The 25357-nt window shown below is 40.3% G+C and overlaps 5 protein-coding genes and 1 long non-coding RNA gene across 15 annotated transcripts in view; 2 read left to right on the plus strand and 4 right to left on the minus strand.

Moving 5' to 3' along the window:
* Positions 1-6071, minus strand: part of ttll5 (tubulin tyrosine ligase-like family, member 5) — a 35408-nt gene extending 29337 nt beyond the window's left edge. For all 3 annotated transcript variants that reach the window (XR_015068318.1, XM_085931691.1, XM_085931692.1), the window contains exons 1-10: positions 5816-6071; positions 5349-5467; positions 4118-4224; positions 3660-3742; positions 2889-2995; positions 2613-2743; positions 2296-2378; positions 1056-1125; positions 887-971; positions 53-154 (exon numbers count right to left, since the gene is read on the minus strand). Coding sequence is in view for 2 of the 3 variants with exons in the window: in XM_085931691.1 (XP_085787817.1) it covers positions 53-154; positions 887-971; positions 1056-1125; positions 2296-2378; positions 2613-2743; positions 2889-2995; positions 3660-3742; positions 4118-4224; positions 5349-5407 (827 nt within the window). In the remaining variant the exon portion in view is untranslated. The remainder of the gene's footprint in view (positions 1-52; positions 155-886; positions 972-1055; positions 1126-2295; positions 2379-2612; positions 2744-2888; positions 2996-3659; positions 3743-4117; positions 4225-5348; positions 5468-5815) is intronic.
* A 213-nt stretch (positions 6072-6284) lies between these two features.
* On the plus strand, positions 6285-8109 carry erg28 (ergosterol biosynthesis 28 homolog). Of its 2 annotated transcripts, none has more exons than XM_085931712.1 (5): positions 6285-6454; positions 6526-6669; positions 7113-7203; positions 7284-7402; positions 7490-8109. In XM_085931712.1, exons 2-5 carry the CDS (start codon positions 6537-6539, stop codon positions 7576-7578), a joined length of 432 nt encoding a protein of 143 aa, XP_085787838.1. In that variant the 5' UTR covers positions 6285-6454; positions 6526-6536; the 3' UTR covers positions 7579-8109. The 2 variants fall into 2 exon arrangements, with proteins under 2 accessions (XP_085787838.1, XP_085787839.1); XM_085931713.1 differs by having other exon boundaries at positions 6532-6669.
* Positions 8110-8576: 467 nt separating this feature from the next.
* On the minus strand, positions 8577-19155 carry flvcr2a (FLVCR choline and putative heme transporter 2a). 5 transcript variants are annotated; one of them, XM_085931695.1, is made up of 12 exons: positions 17233-17379; positions 13819-14471; positions 13251-13392; positions 12724-12864; positions 12481-12548; positions 12111-12214; positions 10773-10883; positions 10489-10594; positions 10317-10428; positions 10080-10144; positions 9091-9224; positions 8577-8829 (listed from the first exon to the last, which is right to left on the minus strand). In XM_085931695.1, the coding sequence occupies exons 2-11, from the start codon at positions 14431-14433 to the stop codon at positions 9138-9140; spliced, it is 1551 nt and encodes a 516-aa protein (XP_085787821.1). In that variant the 5' UTR covers positions 14434-14471; positions 17233-17379; the 3' UTR covers positions 8577-8829; positions 9091-9137. The 5 variants fall into 5 exon arrangements, with proteins under 5 accessions (XP_085787821.1, XP_085787824.1, XP_085787823.1 ...); XM_085931698.1 differs by lacking the exon at positions 13819-14471 and adding an exon at positions 19014-19155 and having other exon boundaries at positions 8577-9224; positions 17233-17754; XM_085931697.1 differs by lacking the exon at positions 9091-9224.
* On the minus strand, positions 17764-21915 carry LOC147045326 (jun dimerization protein 2-like). 3 transcript variants are annotated; one of them, XM_085931709.1, is made up of 4 exons: positions 21769-21915; positions 20248-20432; positions 19917-20021; positions 17764-19417 (listed from the first exon to the last, which is right to left on the minus strand). In XM_085931709.1, exons 1-4 carry the CDS (start codon positions 21881-21883, stop codon positions 19229-19231), a joined length of 594 nt encoding a protein of 197 aa, XP_085787835.1. In that variant the 5' UTR covers positions 21884-21915; the 3' UTR covers positions 17764-19228. The 3 variants fall into 3 exon arrangements, with proteins under 3 accessions (XP_085787835.1, XP_085787834.1, XP_085787836.1); XM_085931708.1 differs by having other exon boundaries at positions 20248-20453; XM_085931710.1 differs by lacking the exon at positions 21769-21915 and adding an exon at positions 21271-21646 and having other exon boundaries at positions 20248-20453.
* Positions 19071-19637, plus strand: LOC147045327 (uncharacterized). The gene is made up of 2 exons (XR_015068319.1): positions 19071-19310; positions 19424-19637. It is a non-coding gene; the product is annotated as an uncharacterized LOC147045327 (long non-coding RNA).
* A 218-nt stretch (positions 21916-22133) lies between the features above and the next one.
* Positions 22134-24861, minus strand: LOC147045328 (protein c-Fos-like). Its single transcript, XM_085931820.1, has 4 exons — positions 24657-24861; positions 23835-24050; positions 23484-23591; positions 22134-23402 (listed from the first exon to the last, which is right to left on the minus strand). The coding sequence occupies exons 1-4, from the start codon at positions 24807-24809 to the stop codon at positions 22728-22730; spliced, it is 1152 nt and encodes a 383-aa protein (XP_085787946.1). The 5' UTR covers positions 24810-24861; the 3' UTR covers positions 22134-22727.
* Between the last annotated feature and the right edge of the window lie 496 nt (positions 24862-25357).

Genomic DNA, 25357 nt, shown 5'->3' on the forward strand with positions numbered 1-25357 from the left:
ATGAATGAAAGAACCCAGCAAAAAAAGATAAATGAGAATAAATGATCATTACCTGACGTAGTCGCTGCTTTTTTTGTTCACGCTATAGTTGGTGAGATGCATGAAGGTGTTCTTGATATTCTTTGCCGTCCTGTCATACTTGACGGTGGCAAATCTGAGCATATATTAAAAAAAAAAAAAAAGTTGTTTATGCCATTAAAAGAAACAAAAACTCATCATTGGACTTCTATAAATGATCAACTGCCGCTTGACATTCTTGTGTGGAGATTAGTTGTCTGCAAGTGTTTCAGAGGCACAGATGCCACATGTGCAACGATGAGAATTCCTTGGCGCACATTATGTACCTGAATTCCAACACAACCCAAAGGAATGTCAAGAGATAAAAGTGGGACTAGGAATTTAAGCCCCGTTTATCGCTCACAGTTGTTAATGGAGCCAAAAAACCATCTTCTGGTTTGCTGCACATATGAACACAAGTAAAAATAACCTTGCACTTTATCGACAGTGTATTTTTACCTGTACATGATTATCATCTGTAACTACACCTGGAAAAAATAACAATTACAGAAACAATTTGCCCCTAATAGCCACATGCACCACAAATCCAGTCACCCATTGTATGATTCAAATTTTTATACATAGTACTGAACAATAGAGAACTTTGTTACAAAGTCCAAAACCCACTTCTCACTTGAGATCAGTTTTGGTCTGGCATGTTTCATCTGCTCTCTGCTGGTCAATGAATGAATAACAGTTGAGGTTCCTATTGATGGAGAATTCTTAAGCCATTCAAAATGTAATGAGCACATATAAAAAGCTAAAACCAAAACTAATATGTACATGGGCTTTCTTCCAAAAATACAACATAAGTCTTTAGTGCACTCACCTTGCCAGGCCTTCCTCATACACATAGATGAGGAGTGGATCATATGACGTGACCAACACATACAAGCGAACGTCAAATTTGAATTCTGTGGAACAAAATAAAGAGCAAATCGTAAAGATTCTGTCCGAACTTAAAATGTGTCAGTGGTGCAAATTGAAAAAGAACTTACGATCTATCAGCAAAGGGTTCGGAATATAGCGAGACACCAGAATGTTGTCATCCACTGAAATCTGATTTGGCTGTTGAGGGATTAAAGTCATTAGACAAAAATACTCAATAATGCTATTTTGTACAAAACACAGGCTCAACACTCTTGAAAAAATATGAAAAGGTACAAAGTAGAAGTAACCAACCACTATTGGTGTATCGCCTTTGCACCCTACTTGTAAAGTTATGTTTTTCAGAATAAAATCTATTTCAACATTGATTATTATGGTGGTAATTAGGGCAAAGTATTTTATGAGGTCGTACTTGTAAAATATTGGTGAACCACGATAAACGGATACCAACAAAACACGAAAAGTGACGTGAGAATGGTCGACGTGAGTTCAAATTGTCGTTTATGAGTTTGAACAAGTTGACTAAAAATCTTAAAGAGTGTTTCGCCTCAAAGCTGGCTCCAGTTCTGAGAAAATACAAACCAAAAAGTGTACTTACTGTAGATCTTCCATTTCTCCAAACATCACTTTGACATTCTTTTCATAAAAATGCCACGGAAGAAGAAGAATTGTGCAAATGTTTTCAGACAGTGAGAGTCTGGTGGAGCTGCTCCAAAAAGCAAAAGACCTTGAAGTGTGTGATTTACGCCACCAAATTAAGTCATGTTTCAAGTAGGAGTTGATAGCGCTTTCAAAATAGAGTGCACGCCGTCCCTCACACATAACATCTGCTCGGCCAACTGTTGAATGCTGTGCAATTCACACGGGATTCTCTCTGACGATTAGCTACAAAATATTAATTACTCTCGCACTATTTGCACACCAGTGAAGAATAATGAGTTACACGTTTCAAAACTATTCATCCATTCTTTAAACCACTTATCCAGTTGAGAGATGCAATCTCAGTGCACTTAATTGTCACATGTAAAATGTAAACACAAAAAGGAAAAAAATGTAAATGTCATTTTTGGACCAGATTAAAAGGAACAAGAAAAAAAAAATGATGCATTTATTATTATTTCAGTTCAACTGTCAGCTTCACATTTGGATTTGAAACACAAATATGAAGAGCCATCATTCTCAAATTCCCTCAAGCTTTTCAAAGAGCCAAAAAATGACAGACAAGATTGAATGTTTTCCTTGCCACTGCTTGGAAATAACTTGGAATTCAGAATTGTGTCTATTTTGGAGGACTTTCTTCAATTCAGTGCCATCACAGCAAAAAGAATCCAAATGGAACAATTAACTCACATTGCTGACTAAGTAGATGCCTCGTCCTCTTGAAGATGCAACTGGTTTAATGATCCACGGGCCCCTGTCTTTGGCATAACAACCTGAGATGCGAGAAAAAAAAAATAGAAGACAATACACGATTAGAAGCATCATGAAGTATTTGTGTGCTCTTACGTTTTGAGGTTTGCACAATGTGAAACAAAAAAAAAAAGAAAAATGCAATGAAATTACGGTTCAATTTACATCACAATGTACTGGACGTCATTGTAACGTGCAAGTGTACCTAATTTTGTGGTTGGATAGAGTCAATGAAAATAGCACAAGCAGCTACTTACTGCAGAATTCTTGGTATTCCGACGGAAGCACGAAGGTCTGTGGAACTATGTGGAAGTTTTTGAAGCCGTGAGCCTCCTGCATTCGTTGGATGTTTTTATAAAGCCGATCTTTGCGGGTCAGTTCATAAGATCTGCAAATGGACATGAGAGCTAAATAAGGCAAGAGTCAAATTGTGTTCAAATTTGGAGGGTCCTATCTCAAATGATTTGTTTTGAATTCGATTTGAAAGATCATATTGAGAATGAAGCATTGAACCTGTTGCGTTTTCCCCCCACCTTGGAAAATGGTTGACTTTTTGGAAATCTTGAAGGCTTCGCAGTAAGTAAGGCTTCAGGTGGGATCCTGTCCACATGATGTTAAAATCATTGCTATCGGATTGAACCTGGAAAAAAAAAAAAGATATATTTGTTTCCAATAAGCAGGATGGAGTCAATTCGGGTTAGTATGCACCTGACTAATGACTGATTTTAGCATCGTGACAAAAAACTGCTCACGAATGACAATGTCATGTTGGGTCGGAGACAGCCTCACCCCTATGCCGAACAAACACAACGAGCTGGACTGAAATGAGGACAAAATGATTGCTAAGTCCCATACTCATTTTGTTCATCTGCTTTTCTTGATTCCAGCCATTCATTAGGATGGAGCTTGTGTTCACATGAGTGCTCAATGTCTAGAGGAGACACATGTTTGCAATAAAGCCTTGTTAAAGTCTGGCTCTGGCCATTCACTGTGGTAGACACTCGTCTGCCTTTGATGATGTCTTTCTGGGAGTCAAGAAGCATTGAAATGAAATAAAAAAAAGAGAATTAATTGGAACTGCTTGGAAGGAGCAATGATGGGGATTGTATGGCCTTGTGAAACCAGATTAATGCTCTTGAGGTCATTTTGGTTCTTTCCATGCGTGCGTTCCCAGGCTTTGACATCGTTATTATTTGGGTGGGTGTGTGGGGTCTATATTACACAGAGGAGGTTCACATAAATAGCATAAATGGTCATTTTCAAGCTAACCTTTTACATTGGCCTCAATTTGTGGAGAACATTACCTCATGGAAACCATGATTGGTCAGGATGCCCCGTACCAGGCGACTCTCTGTTCGCACAATCTTGAAGGCCATGTTGTATCGCTCTAGAAAATGAAACCAAAATTGTTCAATTGTAGTTCAACTAAAAGAAGGCCTTAATAAATAATAAAGCTTGGCGGTCATTAGTATGACATCACACAAAGCGTAAATCAAGAGACTTCAGTTAACTGACGGTGGACGAATAATTTTGCTTTTTCAAAAATGATTTTAGGTGACACCTTATAGTTCCCTCTTCATTAGTAACCTTGTGCGAGTAGTTGATTTAAATTTAGTTTTATGAAACAGTGGTTAACTTGTATGACTGTCAAAATGTTACTTCACATAAAAATCAACTTAATGTTTGACTTTAAAGGTTCCACCTTATAGTCTCTTTCACAACTAATTCTGAATTCAGAGTCAGTGTAAAATTTTCCAAGTACCTCCGCCTCCGTAGATTGAACCATCCTTTGAAACAATGGCTTCCGGGAAAAATAAGAAGACTGGGATCATCCTGCTGAGGCCAGTCCAGGCAATGCAAGGAGGGGCTCTTAAAAATAAAAAAAGAAATAAAACATTTTGATGCGACACAATGGAAGACAGATTTTTTTCATCATCATGACAAGAGCAAAAACCCACGCATACTGTACTAAAACATGATCCTACACTATCTGAGTGCACCAGACACAGATTGCTTATCAAGCTGAAAATATGATAAGACAGCATGTTGATGTGGAAGAACTCAATCAGCCATGGCTTCTCCCGATAAGGCTGGGAGGCATGTAAATAATTGCTGCCCCCATCTTAGGCATCCAGGTTTGATACACTATAGATCAGATATCATCTTCACAGTTGTTTATTTTGGACAAAACCATGATTAAAACCAGTGAAATATGATGTGCTAGCGATGTGACTGAAGTCGACGAGTCAAAACATTTCAGACTTGAACACATCCTCATTTGTAGTTGTGTTTATGCTGCAAAGTTTTGGGGTTGCCATGCACACACTTTTAATTCGGTACATGTGTTCTATTACGCACCTTTTACACTGTACATGATATCAGGTATTAGTATCGAGCCAATACGGTCCTGATACCGAGTCACCGATACTGACCTTATTTCAAGGTATCGGGTCCTCGTGAAAGATTCCGATACTAGCCACTGATACTTAAGGATTTCTTTGGTCATTTTAAAAGGTCTTCTGAATTATCTGGCATAGTCCTATGTCATACAGAAATACATCCTTCATGTTCATCAAAAACAACATTACAGCAACTGAGTCATTTGTGAGACTCATTTCTTTATTATACTGCTCCCTGATGGCCAAGGTGCACATAGCAGATGGAGCACAATGTGGGACTGGAACGGATCAAAGGCATTTCTATTTATTTCAATGGGGGGAAATATTTTAACATATGAGCATGGTCACAGAAGAAATTAAACTTGCAAGTCAGAGCAAGATGAGTTTCAGGGATATACGGTGACTGTGTCAAGGGGATCAAAGTTCAATTTGTGGACGGACGGACGGACGGTTGGATACATGGCATGCATGGATGGATGGATGGATGCATAGATGCATGGCTCCATAGATGCATAAACGCTGAGATGCAAAAAAATGCATACATGCATAAATATTGCAAATTTGAGCCCGAGGAACATACGACTAAGAACTCACTCATGTTCATCCTCAGTGGAGGAATCAGAGTCCTCCTTGTCCCGAGCAACAGCTGGCATCTCCAGAGAGATAAGATTCAAATCCTGCTGGGATCATGTGCCTGTGATTGGAGCTCCCTCCTGAGGCAACCCAAAACAAATACAATATGGGTGAATCATTTCTTTCTTTGTTTTCCATCTTTGATTCCAAAAAGAATGCAAGTCCAATAAGAACGAACATGCCATAACAGATGGTTTATAGATCTACTTGTAAAATAATCTTCCATTTGACTTGAATGGATAACGGTGACTGTCTTTACAAATAGTAAATCCAGACAGACGAACATATGTTAGCCACGAGAAATTGACAGGCAAGTAAATAAAATCAAAACAGTCGTCTGCGTTGTGCAATGCAAAAATGACTGAATGTAAGCTTAGACATGCAGCGTGTTGTAGATGATGGTAAAACACAGAAAACATTTAACTTGCCTTGATTTCAGGTCGGCCGCTCAATGCTAACGAGCGCAATTGTGCAGGGAGAGTTGATCACAGATCGCTGCTAATCTTCCTTGTTACTACAACAACTTTGTAGCAACACGGGACGGCGCATGCGCAATTTCAAATTTCCTGTCGAATTCATTTTTTTTCTGCACCATTTTTATTGTATAGTGATGCACAATGACGATCGCTTATCCAAATTTGAAAACCAATATCACAAGAAACCACATAGTCGACTAAACCATAATTCAAGACGTCATGGAGAATTATCTTGTTCTTCATAGTAACTCTTTGTTTAAACCAACCCCGCCTCCAACCAACCTCATGAATGTCTTAAATGCGATTGGCTAAAAATAAAAGTGGGCGAGTCCAAGTGGTACAACCTCACCAATCATATCAATGGTACGACTGGCTACAACCATTCTGTCAGCTTTGTCATTGGCTACTACCTGGTCAGTGAGATATGTCACAACATACTGTTATTTTTCCTTCTGTGGAGCATGTTACATATTTGATGGACGTCGCTCGGGATTGTCACCATTAATGCCATTTGACCTTGTTTCTAGAAATAGTTTACGGCAACATTAGACTCTTTTCTCAAAGATCCGTTTACTCAAAACACTTGACAAGGTAACACATCTTGCGACCTTTTTTGCAACATGACTATTTACATGCATTTGTGCTGTACTCTAATATTGGAGCTACAGGAAAGATGAGTCGCTTCCTAAACGTCCTGCGAAGCTGGCTTGTGATGGTGTCTATCATCGCGATGGGAAACACCGTGCAGAGCTTCAAAGATCACAGCTTCTTGTCGGAGAAGCTTTACACCGGCACGCCGGAGTTTGGTTAGCAAATTGCATTTTTTTGGTTGTTTTTATGTTGTTTACTAACCCAAATAAACAATGTGTAAAAAAACGCAATATTAAGTGCATTTTCTAGAGCACAGGTGCCAAACCCAAGGCCCGGGGGCTAGATCTGGCCCCACACTTCATTTTATGTGGCCTGCGGAAGTAAACCTTGTTTGTCAACTTTTATGATCCTTGCTAAAATTTCTACCAAAATGTTTCCACCTGGGAGTAATGGTGCCAATAGTTGTTTGCACCATCGCCTTCTTACTCTTTTGCTGAAGGATTTTAACAAATTCCACCCATGGTCAGTTCCACATCCTTATTTCAAATATCTTAATCAATAAGAAATCATGAAATTTTAATTTCTCCGTAAATGAATAAACTAGCAGGTTCAAATCATTTCCCTCACTGTTACTGTTTACATCTACACTTTTATTCAGTCAATGGTCTTCAAGCTCGAACATTTGGCATTTGGACGCTGCTGTCATCCATCATTCGCTGTGCCTGTGCCATTGATATTCACAACAGGACGTAAGATAGCTTGTTTATTACGTTTCAGCGGCGTATACGAGTCAACTTCATTCGATTCTCATATTGTGTGTCACCGGCAGGTTGTATCACATCACTTTGTGGACATTTGTCCTTGCACTGGGTCATTTTCTATCTGAAGCCTTCCTCTACAAAACTGCACCTCTCACAATTGGGGTCATGGCACCTCTTATTGTGGCCAGTAAGTATCTTCTGTTGTTCATTACAATTTGTATATATGTTGAACAGAGCCTGTAGCATGACGCAATTGTGGCATTTGTTTTTCCAGGTTTCTCAATCATAGCAATGCTGATTGGATTCCAGTGTTTTCCAGAGACTCCAGAGGAAGTGGGAGCACAGCAAAAGAAACGGAACTAAATGTCCTCATGTCCAAGGGTCCGCTGGACGTGTTTGGATTGATTGTGGTGTGCTGCTTCCCAGATGTTATTTTACAGTATTTCCTACAGTGAATCAATCTTTCTCGGAACTCTACACGTGGATTCTCATGCTCTCGACATGTCTAAGATTGGAAAACACGAGATTTATTCATTTAACAATGGAACAGAAAACTCCACTGAGCCCTCTTATTCATGTTAGCTTTTAGTGTCATACAAGACACTGGACTCCAGTCAAATTATATGAGGAAGAATTTATTACATGTGTTTGAAATACCAAGGAGTGTCAGATCTTCACAGTTTTGTAAAATATCCTAAAATTCCATAAAATGATAAATTAGCACCTTAAGGGAATTGCATATTCTGTAAAAGAGAAACCACAACACAAAAAGCCACAATATATGCAACAAAACAAGTTAATCACAAACTATGCACATGATGCATTTCTCTATTGTGACTTTACAAGCAAAGCACATTTTTCATGAATAAAATCTTTTTTTTTTTTCTTGTGCAAAATGAATGATTGGATTCGCCTCCCTCTTCTTCCATATCGACAAAAATATCAGTCCTCAAGTTTCCATCCGTCAAGTCTGGGGGCGGACAAAACTGCCCTTCCAAAGTATACATAAGACGCACAGCATCGACTGTTATTGCAGTCAGTAGAATTCAGAGGTAATACTGCCACGTGATCGGGAATGACAGGCGGAAAACGTTCCAGTTGCCATGACGTGAAAATGAAAAAGCTTTTACAAAGCTTTAAAGTAAACACAGTACTAAAAATCACTGACATAAGTCAGTTACTGTAGTAGTTAGTGTTAGTTGTTGTCGTAGTTGAACAGTAGTTTGTAAAGTTTGAGGTAAGAGGATATGAAAAGGTCACGCTCCATTTGACACTGACAAACTATGAACGGTAAAGACATTTAAGATTCTAAGTGCGTTGTTCTTGTGCATGACTGATTTCTTGTGCCTGTTTTGGGATCCGTGTGTGTGTGTGTGTGTGTGTGTGTGTGTGTGTGTGTGTGTGTGTGTGTGTGTGTGTGTGTGTGTGTGTGTGTGTGTGTGTGTGTGTGTGTGTGTAGTCTCCTCGGGGCACAACGGTCGCACCGTTTTACTTGGTCTGTGCAACAACCAATTATCCTCACCAAGGCTTTCACAGCAGAATGCATCGCCACTATTTCTTCATGTATTCCGACCTAGCTTCTTTATGGCTTTCATCCAGAACAGTGGTCATGTCCTGGTAAAACACAAATGAACACCAATCACTATATATTTGAACGAAAGATCTGAGTGAGGCTCTTACTCTGACAATTCATGAGAATGAAACATTAAAATGGAAAATAAATCATGTGTATCAAACAAACAGGACCCAGTCCAACTTGTCTTGTTGTTATACCGCTGCTCTTTTAAAAATAGCCACTGGAAAAGGCCACCTCAACTCAAAGAAACCAGAGCGTCAATGGCAATGTATTTATTATTTAATAGAACGTGTCCCTACCTGGGCAGGTGTGTGTTTTTGTTTTTTAGCGAGCTTGTAAGTTTATGTCAGGACGGCTGCTGCCAGGGGCTGCTGCAAGATGTGCCCCCGTAGTCCTGAACCGATGACTCAGAGCCTGCACGCTGGAATAACAGCTAAGGGGGAGGGGTCATGTCTTTGAGAGTGGCCCAAAAGAACCCTACATGCAAACCCACTAGCACCGGCACACAATACAGTCCAGAAACTCCTGCCACACCCCAAAAAAAAACGTTAGCTGCCTGCTTGTCCACTTGAACAGTGCAGTCGTACGAAATGACCTGGATTTGTTTGCTTTGAGAATTCAATCGACTATTTAACAAGCAGGAACTGACAACTCTGTGTGTGCAGGATTGCTAGTACTTGGTTATATTTTTCTTTTAGAGGCATGGAAAAAGGAAGGTAGAAGTTGTTTTGAATATGATAGCAATCAGTGAGTTGAAGTTTTTTTGTTTGCTGTTTCACTGAAATACTTTAATTGAATTGCATGTATAGTAATCCCCTGATAGGGACCAATCAAAAATACACAAGTAATCCCTCCAATAAAATTTTAAATGTTTTTTTTTTTTTTTAAGTTAATTTGTGGAGTTTTCATAATATATATATATATATATATATATATATATATATATATATATATATATATATATATATATATATATATATCACAGTGAAACACAAACAAAGAAAAAAGCTTGCTGCGCATGTTTGTGTAGCAGAGAACTTTCATTGGCTCCCACTTGAAAGTATATAAAATGCATTCTTGCATATTTTGAACCAATACTGACATGTTAAGTTAGCTTTCAGGATAAGTAGCAGAGAATGTTTGTTGTGGGCATGCATTCAGCTTGAATTTATTCATGCCTGCAGTAGTGTACGCAGTGCGTGGACAACCAGCAGTCCTTGTTGCAGCACAAGATGCAAAGACCAAGCCCTTCACGGGAATGTGAAGATACCGTTGACGATATACTTACACTGACTGAACGCCCAGTAATCTGTAGGTTGGCATTTTGCCTCCGGAGCTCAGATTTAATGAATCCTGTGATGCAGACAACAGAATAATGTTTCAGAATGGATATATGGAAATCGATATTTTAATCCCACCACTAGATGGCAACCTCATCTCTTGGACATGTCTAAAGTGCCTTGAAAAAGGAGATTGAAATTCTCAATAAGTCAATGTTATTCTTTGTTTCAAAATGTTTCCTTACCCGTCATTATAGATCCTATCAAAAGGAATATACACAGGAAAATGTTTCCTGCCAAAGTACCCCATTCATCAATAATCTTTCCCTGGGCAATGGTGAAAATGATTCCGAAGATCTGAAATAAATGAAATTAGATTGATTACATTGTCATGTGACTGAATTTGTGCAAGCCAACCTGAGCTGAACAGTTGAGGAGACCAGATGAGGTTCCTTCTGATTCGGGGTAGGTGAGCTCTACTGCAAACTCAAAGCCCAAAGGAAGGTATCCAGTCATGAAGAAGCTGCAGAAACACATTGATGCTTCGATTAAAATTATCTCGTAAAACCAAGGAATAGGAAAAAAAAACTACATTTGACATAAACGTCAAATTGTTGTGGGAAATCTGAGTGAAAATTCATCAAATATAATGAAGTGATTGGGTTGTTTGTGCAATTGCTTGCTGTGTATTGATCACCCACCCTAAAACTCCGGCTGAGAGGAACACCACCCACAGGTGGCCCAGGTTGAGCGTCGAGGCGTATATCAGCATCCCGACCAGGGAAAGCACATACACGGCCAGCGTGGTCTGCCTGATGAGACCAGGAAAGAAAGTCAATGGTGTTTAAAAAGCCAAGGTACAATTTTTTTTTCTTCCTGGAAATCCAGATTAATCAGATTTGACAAAAATGTAGATCTGAGTCTTGTGAGCTGGCTTATATTTTTTAGGCAAAAGCTGTTCAGACGACCTCAATCCTCCAGCATACTTCCATAACACCGGATGACCTCTGTCTTTTTTTTTTAAATTATTATTATATAAAGTCAAGGGTTTTATGTTATTGCAATTTCTACATTATTTATCAGCATTTTCAATTCCTTGTGTATTTTAGAAATCTCCCATTGAATAAAAAAAATCTATTTTATATAAATTTGGATTTACTGGTAACTTGTTGAACAATGTTAAAAAAAAAAAAAAGACATTGACCTGTTGTCAAAGCAACGACCATCTGCACAAATAGGATTATTCTGGTCTAGCGGTTTTTTTTTGGTTAACCATGCATCAAATACTGGCTTAGTTAACACGTCATCCTCTGACTCACTCACGCATACTTTAAGACAACAGGTCAGTGTCAACAAGAGCGATCGGGACCAGGCTGCTTAGACAGCTGAGCATCCAATTGGTATGCGAGGAATTACATCAAATACTGAGTGAAGATCAAAATGATGGCCATTGGCGAAGTTGAAGTTTAGTGCAGAAAAGAACAAAGCGTGGGAAAATACACAACAGGACCACACCCGTCTTGTCTTTCAGTTTACATATGCAGAGTTGGACATCAGAACAAATTCCAAGACTACAGTTCCCACTTTGTGACCACATCCGTTGAAGGAGACTACCGCAAATAGCACACAATGTCTTGTTTGTTTGAGCTTCAGGCGAATTCCTGTTTTTTTTATTTGTTTGTTTAATGGCAGCAACAATTGTTTCTTGAGAGCATTGACAAGAATGTACACGACAACAGAGGATGAACACACGCAAATACTTTTATTTTCGGTATGTCAACATCCCCAAGTCTAAAAAGCGATATGCCACACTCTGCTTTTTTAACCACCAGTTTTTGGTTGACCTATGTCACATCATAACAAAACTATCTGCAGGTAGCAAACTGGGACCATGCAGAGAAGTGGAACTGTTGCCTTGAAGCATTTTTTTTAATTATTAAATCATGTTTGATGATTTTTGTTTGTTTTGCAAAGTCAGAAAAAAGTTGTCATACAACAAAAAGCATACTTGCAATAATAGTAAATAACCTGAATCTTACTTGTAGGTTTTAGTCTTGTCCAGCCAAAGTCCACAGATGAGCGATCCCACCATGCCTGCGATGACAATGGTCAGCCCAACCCGACCTGCATTCACCTCTTCACCCTAAGAAGAAAATCTTTTTTTTATACATTGGAAATTTTTTTCAATCTGCATTCACTTGTCTAGGGGGCTCTTAAACAAGCCAACCACAGTCTCAGCTAGCATTCTGTCAAGGTCATCTTTCTGGCAATTTTATAGGGCAGCGAAAGTCGAAAGCAGAGTATAAAATGTAACAAAGCAAGGAATAAAAAATAGAATAGAAACTAAAAGCTTTATCAGCATGAAAAAAAAAAGTATACTGTATATGACAGCAATAGCGTGAGACTTACTGGATAATGTTCAATGATCATTCGGTTCAGAAGTGTAGACACCGCGTAGAAGCAGCCAACATTCAGTCCTGAGAATAAACCACAAAAAAGTTTCAGTTTATACTGACACAACATTCACATTGGCTGATATAGTGTATCTCAAAAAAGAACGCAAAATCCCTTCTTCTGTATAGATCTAAGAATTAAAAACAGAACTGGGCCAATAATTGTCTTATAGAGTGGTAGTAGTAAATAAGAACCCACCGTAGCTGACTAACAGCAGCATGAAGGGCTTGTTGCACAGCAGCCTCCAAATGGAGGCCAGATAGGAATAACTCTCTGGAGGGATGCACCTGGCCTGAGCCTGGGCCTGGGTGGGAGGGAGCTCTGGTTTCTCTTGGAACACTAAAACACAGTGGAGACATGTTAATGTACAGAAAATGTGTCAGACTTGACACAAATGTATCAAATCAACCAACCCAAATTCTTTGAATAGTTTTGGAACTAAAATAATTGCTGAGGCTTTGCAGATCTTCACTGAGCTTGAGTGGGAAATGGAGTTCTTACAATTACATAACTTCACACTGTGTCAGAACATATCCATCAATGCAGGATTCAATTACTACCGGTTGGCTGAGGAATACCGCAGATCAAATCCAACAGTGTTATTGTGCAAAAGGCTTAAGGAGAATATTTTGTTGACTAATCATTTGACATTTACTGGGCAAAAATCCCGGACAGGTCTTGCCCATCTCTGAACATTGACGGCGAGTCATCCATTGAGGGCTTACCGATAATCACAAGGATGAAAATGATGGTGGCCACACCGGCGCTGATGTAGAACATGATCTTAATGTGGTGTGCCAGCACCTCCACATCGTCGACATTAGGCACGAGAATGGGGGGGATCAGGAAACCAATAGCGATGCCCAACTGTAGGCGAGAAGTAATACAGATTTAAAGAAGAAATTCCAAACATGCTTATTTGATCAGAAACTGCCAAACATAATAAATTCATTGTCAAAAGCATTCAAAATGTCCCAAGTTTCTTTTGTGTGTCTATTTATGCACTTGATCATCAAAGTCTTTTGGTCATGTTTGTCTTGCTGGGCATTGTTCTACTCAGGAGAACATGTAAACTCCACGCCCAAAGCTGCAAATAGTAGATTCGCTCTCAACTGGTTTGCACACCTCGCTTCCAAATGCAATAAAACATATTCATGGGTTTGTTCATTTTAAATTTAAAAATATCCACCAATCAAAACTGCTGCCACTCTCCATCTCGCACATTGACCCACATACAACACCATCTGCTATCCATCGTTGATGTAGAAGCCCAACAGGCCAACCTGGACACACCTGGTTTCCCAGAACACCAATGGCGCAGGCCGTGGACACCTCCTGTTGTCCAAACCACACAGAAGCAAGTTTGGACGGGATGCCGAGGATGTAAACAGTCCCAACTGAGCAAACAAACTGGCCCAGGAAGGTCATAGGGAACGAGTCGGGGTGAGCCGTGCTGGTTTTGATCCAAGCGCCGATGCAATTCAAAGCAGAGCCCACCACCATGACTTCTCGGAGGCCTCGGTTGTCCAGCAGCCACATGACGGGCACGATGAGAGGGATGTAGGTCAGGAAATAAATCATGGAGAGCCAGTTGATAGCCTGGTCGCCAATAGCGTAAAAATATTTGAAGATGTTGCTGATGATGCCGTATTGCAGCCACATCATAGCGTTGCTCATGGAATAGGCGCAAAAGATGAAGAGCATGACCCAACGTCGCTTGTACAGTTTGGTCTCCATGAGGGGGAAGAGCTGCGTGTTTTCCTGGATGGAAGAGTCCGTAATGAGTTCGGCGTCACCCAGAGCCAGATGGCGATTGAACCCTCCGAAATCGCCTCTGTTTTTTTGAGATGGAGAGGATCCATCATGGCTGTCCATCCAGTCATGAAAGAGCTCCTCCTGACTGCCCATGATGCTTCCCCCTTCCTCTTTCAGGCCTCTGCGTTCAGCTGGAGAGAAAAGCAAACAGTTCTCCTTGGGTGTGTAAACACAGCGGCCATTTACCTAACGCTCCCAGTCAGCAGGCGTGGCATCTTAAAATAAAATAAATAAATAAAAAACAAGTTGGCCTCAAGCAAACTTGACTGCTGACTTTGAATTGGTGCTGTAATTCTAGGTTGAGTACCTTCTCGCCCAAAGTCAGCTGAAGCTCCGGCTCGCCCACCACCCCGGTGAGAACAAGCACTATACGAAATGACAGAAGACTACCTGAATACAGCGTCAAAGCTCACATGATTTCCCCTCTTTGGTCTTTTTTTTTTTTTTTATGTGGCTCAAACTCCAACTTTTCAGTTGCATCACTCCCACACTGGAGGATTTGTCTTGTCGAGGAGTTCAATTTAATTGTGTTGCTAAAGAATAGCGCATGACCCATGCAGATAGAGAAGGACCCATACTGCAAGATCATCACAATATGGCCAGTTAAGCGTTCAAGGAAAGTTCAAAGTCTAAAAGTATCTCGTTTCTTGTTCAAGTTTATTTGGGGGTTCATTAAAGTCACAGTTAGGATGTGATCAATTTACTGGCCGGCTAATACAATTGATTGAGATGAGTTAAATTTTTCTTGACATTTTCATTGACATTAGAATCGTAAAACAAAGATAAGGAACATTCAAACATCTCCCATCATGAAAAAAAGAAAAACAACTTTGTTTTAAAATTAACTGTTGCAAAACGGTCAAATGTTCTGCCTGTAATTTAGGGGCATCAAAAAAAATGATTTCATTCATTATATGTTTTAAATTAATAACAAATACTGAAATTGGCTTTGAAAACGCATATCTGTGTGACGCTACTCAATGTGATGTAAACTTCAATGATATTTTCACAAGCCCTGACCCTAACCCTAACCCTAACCCTAACCCTAAACCTAATATTCATTCTGGATTATGCCTTACATTTTACAGATGTAATTTATAACGTCGTTGTGTGCTTTTCATTGCGTTTTTATAGAATTGTTTATCATCCAGGTATTTACTGTCATATGTTCGCGAAACACAACTCAGCGTAACGCGTAAGGTTGCGTTACAATCGTTGTCGTAGAAACGGGACTGCGTCGTAAAACGAGGATCGTCTATGACGAGCAAGGGTGTGGTTTCTGGTATGCGATGCACAAATTATGGTAACTTAATAAATCGATGTATCGTCATCCATCTGAAAAGCTATTTGGATGAAATTGATCACGTATTGATCACGCAGATGCAAATATTTGCTACTATAATGGTGTAGTAACGGTGTGCTTTATATTATTGTATTATTTTTATTTGATAAATTGTAGTTTTATCTCGCTGCGCAGGATTCTTGTGAAAATATTGAGACCGTTTCATTCACGATCACGCAACCAAACTCGCAAAGTACTGCTGTAAATTCAGACTCAAGTTTGACGCGTGATCGTTTCTTCGCCGACCAGTCGAGGCTTATTTTTTTGTGTGTATTTTATTGCCAGCTCATTCCCTGTGATGAAAATCCGAGTTACTTGGAGTTCTTGTCAAAAGCGGATTAACTACAAAATGCTCATTAAAAGTGTGCAAGCTTTAAAAGTTTGCTCTTTAACTCTGATATACTGTTACCACCCAACATTCCCGAAGTGACAAAAATGCAAGCACGATCAACACAATAAGCACAATGAAGCGTGAACAGTTGCACGAAGAATTCTGCAAACGCTCAAAGTATTTGAGTTAACCTACCTGGAACGGAGGTTTTGTTTCATTTTTGCCCAATCTAATACTGTACTTACTGTACACTAGCGCCGAGTAGGCACAAGATGGCAACCTTGTGCAAATATGAATACGTCATTTCCCATTCCACCGTCAAACCTAAAAGAATTCTTTTCTTTTTATACTGTAATATCACTACTTTTTAAAAAATATATATATATTATATGTATTTTTTTTGTTGAATTGATATTGTTAAAATATCTCTCTAAATTGACTCAGAAGACGCATTGGAAAATCTGTCAGATTACAAATAACTATGGTACGGTATAACGGTACTTCCTCAGCCATTTTTGAATTTTTTTTTTCAATTTCAGTAGTATTGCAGTAACAAAAAAAACTATTAGGATTTGGAAATGAGTTGTTAACGTTACAGAATGCATGATTTTGTTTTGTAATTGCAGAATTATTTTTGCTTTTACTAGTACAATCCATTAAAAGAACGCAATTACAGCCAGGTAAGGTTACCACCACAATATTTGAACTCCAAAGTATTTTTATACAAATTAACTTCATATTAAGAATGATTCTAAAATCTGAGGATTCAGGACGCTGAGATTCAGGCCAATAAATATATTTGAATGTAATTGATTTATGAAATGCATTAGATTGAATTATATTTGGGAGTATTTGAGCACCCTCAAAAATATTGGTACATATAAAAGTTGGTTTTGGCAGGTTTTGAAGATCTAAATGTATTTAAGCAAGGACAGTATACACTTAAACAAGAGTGACGAGAAGACATTATTTATAAGACGTTCATTTGAAGTGTAAATTGGGTTTAACAAACAACATGCACGAGAAGATGAAAAGAGCACGCAAAGAAAGCCATCAATATGAGCATGCATACAAGATGTGTCAAAATAAAAATTGGGATAATGTAAACATTAGCCAAGGAAGGTCACAGCAAACAATGCACTTGACCGTTGCTTATGATGTTGTATTGCAGTGCTACTTGTGTTCTGACGACCTCCTGGAGGTCCAAACTTGAGCTTACCTGATTCCCAAAGACTCCAATGGAGCAGGCAGTGGAGACCTCATCCGCGCCGAACCACACGGAAGCCAAGCGAGATGGCATCCCAAGGATGAACACCTGAGCCAGGGCGCTGATAAACTGTCCGAGCATGGTGACCCAGAAGAGATCCGGCTGGACACTGACCACTTTAGTCCACGTCCCTACGCAGTTGAGCGAGCTCGCCAGCAGTGCCGTGACGCGCAAACCCTTCTGGTCCAGCAACCAGGTGACGGGGAAGATGAAGGGGACGTAGGTGAGCATGAAGATTATGGACAGCCAGTCCACGGCGAAGGTGTCCACCTGGTAGAACTTGACGATGATATTGCTGATGATGCTGTATTGAATCCATTGGTAAGCATTGCTCAGCGAGTAGGCACTAAATAAAAAAACGACCAGCCAGCGCTTCAAGTACACGCGAGTCGTGGGCGCAGCATCTCTCTCGCCGTTGCTCCATGACTGCGATAGTTCATTCAGATCTTTCGTTTCCACAGGAGTGCCTGCTACCTGAACATTTATGTCACAAATGTTCATCTTATTATCTCCCATGTTGACAGCGCGCACTATGAACAAGTCGGTCTCCAACCTACACGTGCACAACCTCACTGACCATCTGAGTTCGCAGAAGTTCAGCAACTGAGCACAAGACACGACTCTGCTGCTGAGTTCGGAAACTCAAGTGAGATCAAAATAGAAATTTGCATGCATACTACCAGGCAAGTCTTCTCGTGCATTGAAAAACACACTTGTGGTGTTGTTGCCCTACCTAGTGGTCAAGTTTGTACAATACAGTTAGAGTTAAAGCAGGGGTGGGCAAAAGATCAGCCGCGGGTCATATGGGACTCGTTCCGAACTTTACATGGGCCCATCAAGCAATTCAATGTTCGAAAATTAAAATGTATTCTTCCTTTCTTTCTGGAAAATAATTGAAGATCATTTTGTTTGCAAAACATTTGGTGTTGTTCGGATATTTCAGTGGTTAATTATAATTACAAGTCAACTAAATCACAAGAACATCATTTTAGTAAAATAGACCATTTAACATGTTCAAGATCTTATTTCAACCTAATTTTCCAGAGAATTGGTCCATCCGTCTGTTTTAAAAACAAAACGTGATGCTTTAGCACCCAAGTTTGCCCACCCCTGACTTATTGATGAAAGCACTATTCTAATTTGGAGCCCATTAATGCCATTACATTCTTGTCTCTATTGTCAATAGTAAACATTTTCAATGGCATGATGACTTGCTTAGAAAAAAATAAGAATGAGGTGTGGGTGGTCTTCTATTGAGCCACTAGATGGAAGTGTTTGCTACAATAACATCCTCCAAGCCAATAAATGCTAGTTTTAAAAAAGTATTTCTTAAAAGGGATACAAATTGCATTTCACTTACACATCATAAAAAAGTACAAAATTATATATAAAATGGTAACAACCACAGTCTAAAGAAGATACATCAACAGTACATATGTACTGTATATTTGATATGTAAAATACATGATATAAATGACGCCTGCGTCAGAATATGGAAAAAAGAAATCACACAAAAAAGCCACTTAAGTGTATGCCATTAAAGGAGAAGTCGACTCAAAATGTGTCTTTCAAATCATATGTCCTATGCGCCTCCACTTGTCTAAACACGGCATTCTGATTAATATTGCGTATATTAAACAGTAAAATACGACACCCATGTTTTATCCATTCTGCCACTCTGAAAATGACATCACAGTTGCTCAGGGCTCAGGTAACGACCAATCGCAGCTTACCTGTTTTCTGAGTTTGGTCATGTGACATTCGGTGTTCGTCTTTGGCTGTCCGTGTAACATCAAAGTAACAGAGGAGTTTTTAAGTGTCACACCCGAGTTCGATTCACATCTTGCGGTGTAACATCCTAAGGGCTCAGCAGCTCTTCTTCCATCTTACAGCTCAAAGCCGAGTGCTTGTCGTCGTCTTATTTTAGTGCGGGAACATGAGTGCGCCTTCACACGGCCTCCAACTGCTGCAGTAGCAACGGGTTCGCTTCGCTATCAGGCGTCTGGACGCTGTCCGTCCGCACGATGCAGGTGGGACGATGGCGGTTAAGCATGTGGATCAGTTGCTGGCGTTCAACTTTCAGCTCCTCAATCTGAGCTTTCAGATCAGAGTTTAACATTGCTAATCTTTCCGATTCCTGCAGGAGGATAAAGGCAGAGGAAGTTAAAGGGTCAGGGATGACATCACACATTATGAGGTGGCGATACCTCATAATGAAGACAAGACAGAGCCATTGGAAAAACAAGGAAATGGCGAGCCGATTTTTTCTACCGTCGTACCACGGGATAAATGGTTTACCAGTGAGTATATACATATAAACAGGTAAACTCATTTAAATAAAAAAGTGGAAATTAAAACATGGTTAACATGACTGACTTTTTATTTTGCTCGGATTAACGGCACACACGTTGTTTTGATGGTGAAATAAATAATATGCTGGAGCACTCATGTTAGCTCGCAGGCTAGGAAATAATGTTTGCTAAATACAGTGGAGCTTTGAGATGCAAGCTGGATTTATTTCCAGACCAGGCTCGCAACTCAAATACACAGAAGTACCCCGGTTAACATACATTCTGATAATATTTATCTGGAGAAGATATGAAAATAATAATGGAAGGCTGAAAAAAGGTACCCACTTTTTGTAGATAATCCGTCCTCTCTTTCTTCTTGTTTCGACATCGTGCCGCAGCTACCTTGTTTTTCTCTCGCCTTCGTTTTCTTCTATCATCATCTTCATCTCTCTAAAAAGATAAAGGGTTATTTACAAATGTTCATTTTGGGATCACATTACAATTCAAAAGCCTTCAGTACTATAAAGCTGAAAGTGCCTGAAAGCACAGAAACTGGCGATAGTATTAGTATAATAGGTTTGCAGCGAGTTAACAAGTGGTCGGCAAGAAAATTATTTGTAATCGTACAGATGGCATGCACGCACACACAAAGCGAATAAAAACAATATTGCAATACCTCTGTTTTGATGACAAGGGGCCTCTTTCCAAAGCTGCCAATGAAGTGGAGAGGTGACAACATCGTCTTGAACTCATGAAGCTCACCAAACTCGAGCGTGTCGGTCAGCCCGGTGGCCGGGATGCCAGCCAGAGGCCCCAGACTGGGCAGGGAACCCACTGTCACTGAGGGATCCGGAATCCGTCCTGGCATGGTAGCACACTCGGCTAAGGAGATGTACAATGGCAGACATACTCAGACGTTGCCTCATCCCCCCCCCCCAAAAAAAAAAAAAAACTTCAAATAGGTCTTGTGAATTGAAAGTCAGTTTCTTAGAATGTCAATATTTATTTATCTACTTGCTTTCTGTTTCCTGGAAAAAAGGCAATTTACAAATTCCAAGAAGTTATGTCAATACCATTAGAAATGACCTACTTGAGGTAAGTCAACACATTGTTCTTGATTCCAAGGAGGACTAAAATATTTTTTTTTACCAAGAAAGTCTTATTGATGTTCTTTCTGGACTTCATGTCAAGGGGAGTGGAACAAAGTGCAATGTAGATCATTTTGTATCATTTATCAAGAGACTTTTTATGCATTGAAAACGGATATTTTAATATATCTATAGACAATAGGAAATGTAAGCACGAGGACAATAAGCTGGCAAAAGCAAAGGAAATTCCAAAATCACATGATGCCCCCCCCAAAAAAGGGCATCCGAGGTCAGCAGCTCGGAAATAGGTAACCTCAGTATGACAAAACAGGAAGAAATAGTTAATCTATTATTTTGTGTTGATACTTTAGCCCTTAAAATTCACCAGTTTTGAAATAAATTTCAATGCATGTCCAAATCAACCTAATAAAGACAAGCGTGTTAGAAAATTGATGAATAGATGAATTATTATTTGCCAATGGGACACCGCTCCAAAATTTCTCCAAAAATAGTTTAGTAGTTTGTGCAGAATGTTGTTAACAATTTTAAAACCAGTAAAAACGTAAACGTTGGCCATCATCAACCAAATTTTGGGTTTTGGACATACTTACCGTTTTCCATAAGACTGTTTCACATTTAAAGGCAAAACGTGTTGTTGTTGTTTTTTTTATGCAAGTTTGTCTTTTTCTGGCTGCACGGAGTTCACTGCACAAAGTGAAAGCGGAAGTTTTCTTTATGTGTACATATCACCACCCCCATTGCAAGTTTTGTGCGTTTACGCAACTTTGTTTTCGTAAGAGGCTCCCAGCACCAATCAAAAGTTGCAATGTCGACACTGCCTTAAAAAAAAAAAAGAAAAAATCTGTGCAAAGGGGCCATCACACATCGACATGATAATGGTATGTTTGATCGTAAAAAAATAAAAATTATTAAAAAAAAAACACGACATGTTTGTTGCGCAACTACCAGACAGGCAATATTTTGAAATCACCAGACAGTACTGTAAAATAATGGCAGTCGCGAATGCAAACGTAGAGCAAATGCAAACTTTTTTTTTTTCTTTTTTTTTTTGCAAACAAACAAGTCGTCTTTACTACATATCCACTGACCTGACTTGGAGCCCTTCTGGAATAAATGTGCTTTCTTCTGATCGGCCGTGGGTCGAGTGTAAATTTTATAAAGTGGAGACCGTTGCATCAGCCCGACTCTAAACGTGATCCCCATCTGGGAGGATTCGGGAATGCGGAAATGAGGAGGCCGATGCCAGCAACAGGGATGTTTAAAAAAAAAAAAAGTTGGAGGGGAAGTCACGCTCCTCCTCCAATCAAGCACCGATGAGCCACAATAGTACTCAATAATGGGAAATACTTGTTTACTGTACCTATTGCTAAGGTCGAGTTTTCAAATCTCTTTTCTTTACTTGTATACAAATGATTTTGTCCAATAACTTGAAGACCATTTGAAAAATCCGATATTGCACATACAACTCAGTCAATTTATTTGTCTTGTTATTCAACAGTATCGATAAGCACTCAATGCTCAATCTCTCCTTTAACAAAATCTGACAGGTAGAAAAATAAATCATAAGTTACATCTTGATAGATATATAGTATATAGCACTGGATGTTTTCATGGAAAACTTTCTCAACAATGAGGTCAAAACCACAATCGGTGACATTGAGGTAAGCATGGATGAAAAGTGTTTTGTACGGCATTAATAGTAATCAGGACACTAAAACACAAAAAACATACAGACACGTTAAATTCCACATTACATCCTAGATCTAGTAACAGATCATATATACTGGTAGATTATGCTGTACAGTATATAAGTTTTGAAAATGATCTGGAGACTTCTCCGCATGCATTTGAATGGAGAGCTCGCTTCTGTCAAAGTGGACGCCGCGCTACATTATCACACAGTTGGATATCTTGTGTCTTTCTTAAATGTAGTCATCCTCAAAGCTTTACCGCTTACACACAGTTACTTATGTGAGTTGCTCATTTCTGGTGTCCAAAGTCCAGAAACTTGCAAGAGAGAGAAACAAGTGACACGTATCACCTTCCTTTATAGGGCCAGCAAAGTTGGGGAGTTGAGATGATCGACAGATTCGCCTTTTCCTCCTCCGCCTCCTCCTTTATGGCTGTCCAGTCCTTCTGTGAGCAAGTCCAAGTCGGGACAGGAGAAGGTAAAGACGGACAGGTAGCTGCTGCAGGTCGGAGTGGAGGTCACCACGGGAGTACTGAGGGGCTCCAAGTCGCTGGAGACGGACTTGTACAGGGTCTCCCAATCTGAGACCCCGAGAGAGCCGCTCAAGTCGATGTCCGGAACCGACCGGGCCGTCTCCATGGGTGGCTTGTCCCCGAAAGTGGGCAGCATAGCATCCAGGAGCCCCGACTTAATGTCCAGAGAGGGCTCCAGATCGCAGATGCTGATTTCGGCGCTGGCGCACAACAGGATGTTGGAGTTCCCTGAGATGGCTACGGACGGATCGTTGGGGATGTCCATGTCTTGAAGCGAAGGAGCTTCCTGCACGCCGTCGTCCGGGAGCCGGTCCTCCTCAGGACTCGGCGGGATTTCAAGGGATCCGGCGGAATCCTGGAACACTGACTCCATGTCTTCGGACACTTGGCACACGGGTTTATGTGTGGCCAGGATGATTTCCAAGCGCTCCTTCTCTTTGAGGAGGTTGGCGATTTCTGTCTCCAAGGATGCTTTTTCCTCCTCCAACTTATCCGTCTCCTTTTGGCGATACAGAGGAACCGCATTCGCACATGAGTGAGTTGGAATGACAGTTGAGTAAACGCGTACTTGTTTACTTACAGCTTGCAGCGTATCCGTCAGTTCCCTCCGTCGGTTGCGGCACTTGGCAGCAGCCATTTTATTCCTCTCCCTCCTGATCCTCTTCTTCTCCTCCTCCTCTGGAGACAGCTGGTACAATGAGAAAACAATTGAGTGAGAACCTTCAAGAATCTATCCCCAAATGTCTGCTATACATCTCAGTGCCAATTAATGTAGCCTCTGGAGAATGGCACTAAGCATGTTTGGGTAGCCACGTGTCTAAAAATAGACCAATGTTGCAGACTTGCTGTGACCTGAATATAAATAAGGAAGAGCGTGCACAATGCCGGGCAGGAGAAAATGTGCATCGCATGCTGTGAGTTGACCCGATACCTGCTCTGCTTTTGCTTTCCTCGCCGCATTCTTTCCCTTATTCCTGCTCTCTCTTATGGGTGTTGCCTGGCGAGAGCTCTTCGGCTCATTGGCCGGCTCGCAACCTGGAGACGGGGAAACGGATGTGATGATTGTAGGCTGGACCATCCACTGGAAATCAGGGCTGGAGGAGATTGCAGTCACGGTCGGAACAAATACTGTGTCTTGGCAGATGTCCTGAGGTGGAAAAATAAATATTTACCAATTTGATTTTTATTTCATGCCTTGACTTGACTGTAAACAGAAAGAAAGTGTGGGCAAGATTGCATTGTCGGTCTTTTTTTTTTTAGGAGACGACCTGAATGGAAAAATAAATAATAAAAAAATCATTCATGAAATCGACCCTCATTTGGAATACATTTGGAATACTTCCATGGATCTGGCTGTAATTCTGAAGGACTAACTGTTCCTTGACATGCAGCCAAACAAAAATAGCCCTCTCCCCCCCCGATCAATATTTGACTTTATCATTGCTGATGACGTCAGAGCTGACGCAAGGATGCTGTGGAGTCTCCTGAATGGATTTCTTTTTTTTTTTTCTCAATGAACCTCTGCATCGACGCGCTCGCATCTGGCCCACTGCTTTGGTGCACGCACCAAAATAGACAAAAGAAAGAAAAGCACGACCCACAATTTGCCACGCTCCGCTTCGATCATAGAAAAACAACAGATATAAAAATGTGTCAAAATGAAATAATTGAACTAAAATGTGGACCTCAAACAAAAACGGTGACTTAACACGAGCTGGGTGTTAAACGCTCAATCAAAAAGAGCCATTAATACCTTTGCGTTGTCCCCCGAGGAAGAGGAGGATGAGGAGGAAGCAGGAGAGTTCGCCCCCTCGGCCGTCTCCTGGCACCTTATCCCGGCGGGAGAGTCCGCTCGGCAGGTGGGGGTCTCTACTTCCATGTCTGGCGTATTCTCTTTACGAAGCATCACGAAGACGCACCAAAATTAGTTGACTCAATAATTTCAAAAATAAAAATGCTTCTTGGGAGCCAGCCGAGGTTCAGTCGTCCAGGTAATAAAGTCTACCTGGTAACTGGACGAGCTGGATGCAAGCCCCTCCTTTAGAGCCCTGCTACAATTTTATGAATGAACCAAGACTGTACCATTGTTAAATTTGCGGGGGGGGATTCCGACTGAAAATCAACAAAAGGGTCCCGTGTTTTTGACAATGGGTGGCTTTGTCTCAAGTTTCATCATCATACGTCTGCAATTGGTGATTGATAAGATACGTTCATGCTGATTCTAAACGTAAATGACAGCTTTATATGTGTGTGCTTGCGTTATTAATACACACGTGACCATACATTTCTTCAGGAATGTCATTGAGTGCGTTTAGTCATTCAATCCGCACGTTTCCCAGCCATCATTCACAAGACAATTATGGGGGGGTGGATAACACTGTTTGATAATAGACTCGCTTTGTTGCTTAGTTTCGAATGAAAAAAAAAAGTATTTGTTTTGAAGTGAGAAGAGAA

Source organism: Syngnathus leptorhynchus, chromosome 15, assembly GCF_054491065.1.
Source record: "Syngnathus leptorhynchus isolate UIUO chromosome 15, UIUO_Slep, whole genome shotgun sequence".
Taxonomy (NCBI): Eukaryota; Metazoa; Chordata; class Actinopteri; order Syngnathiformes; family Syngnathidae; genus Syngnathus; species Syngnathus leptorhynchus.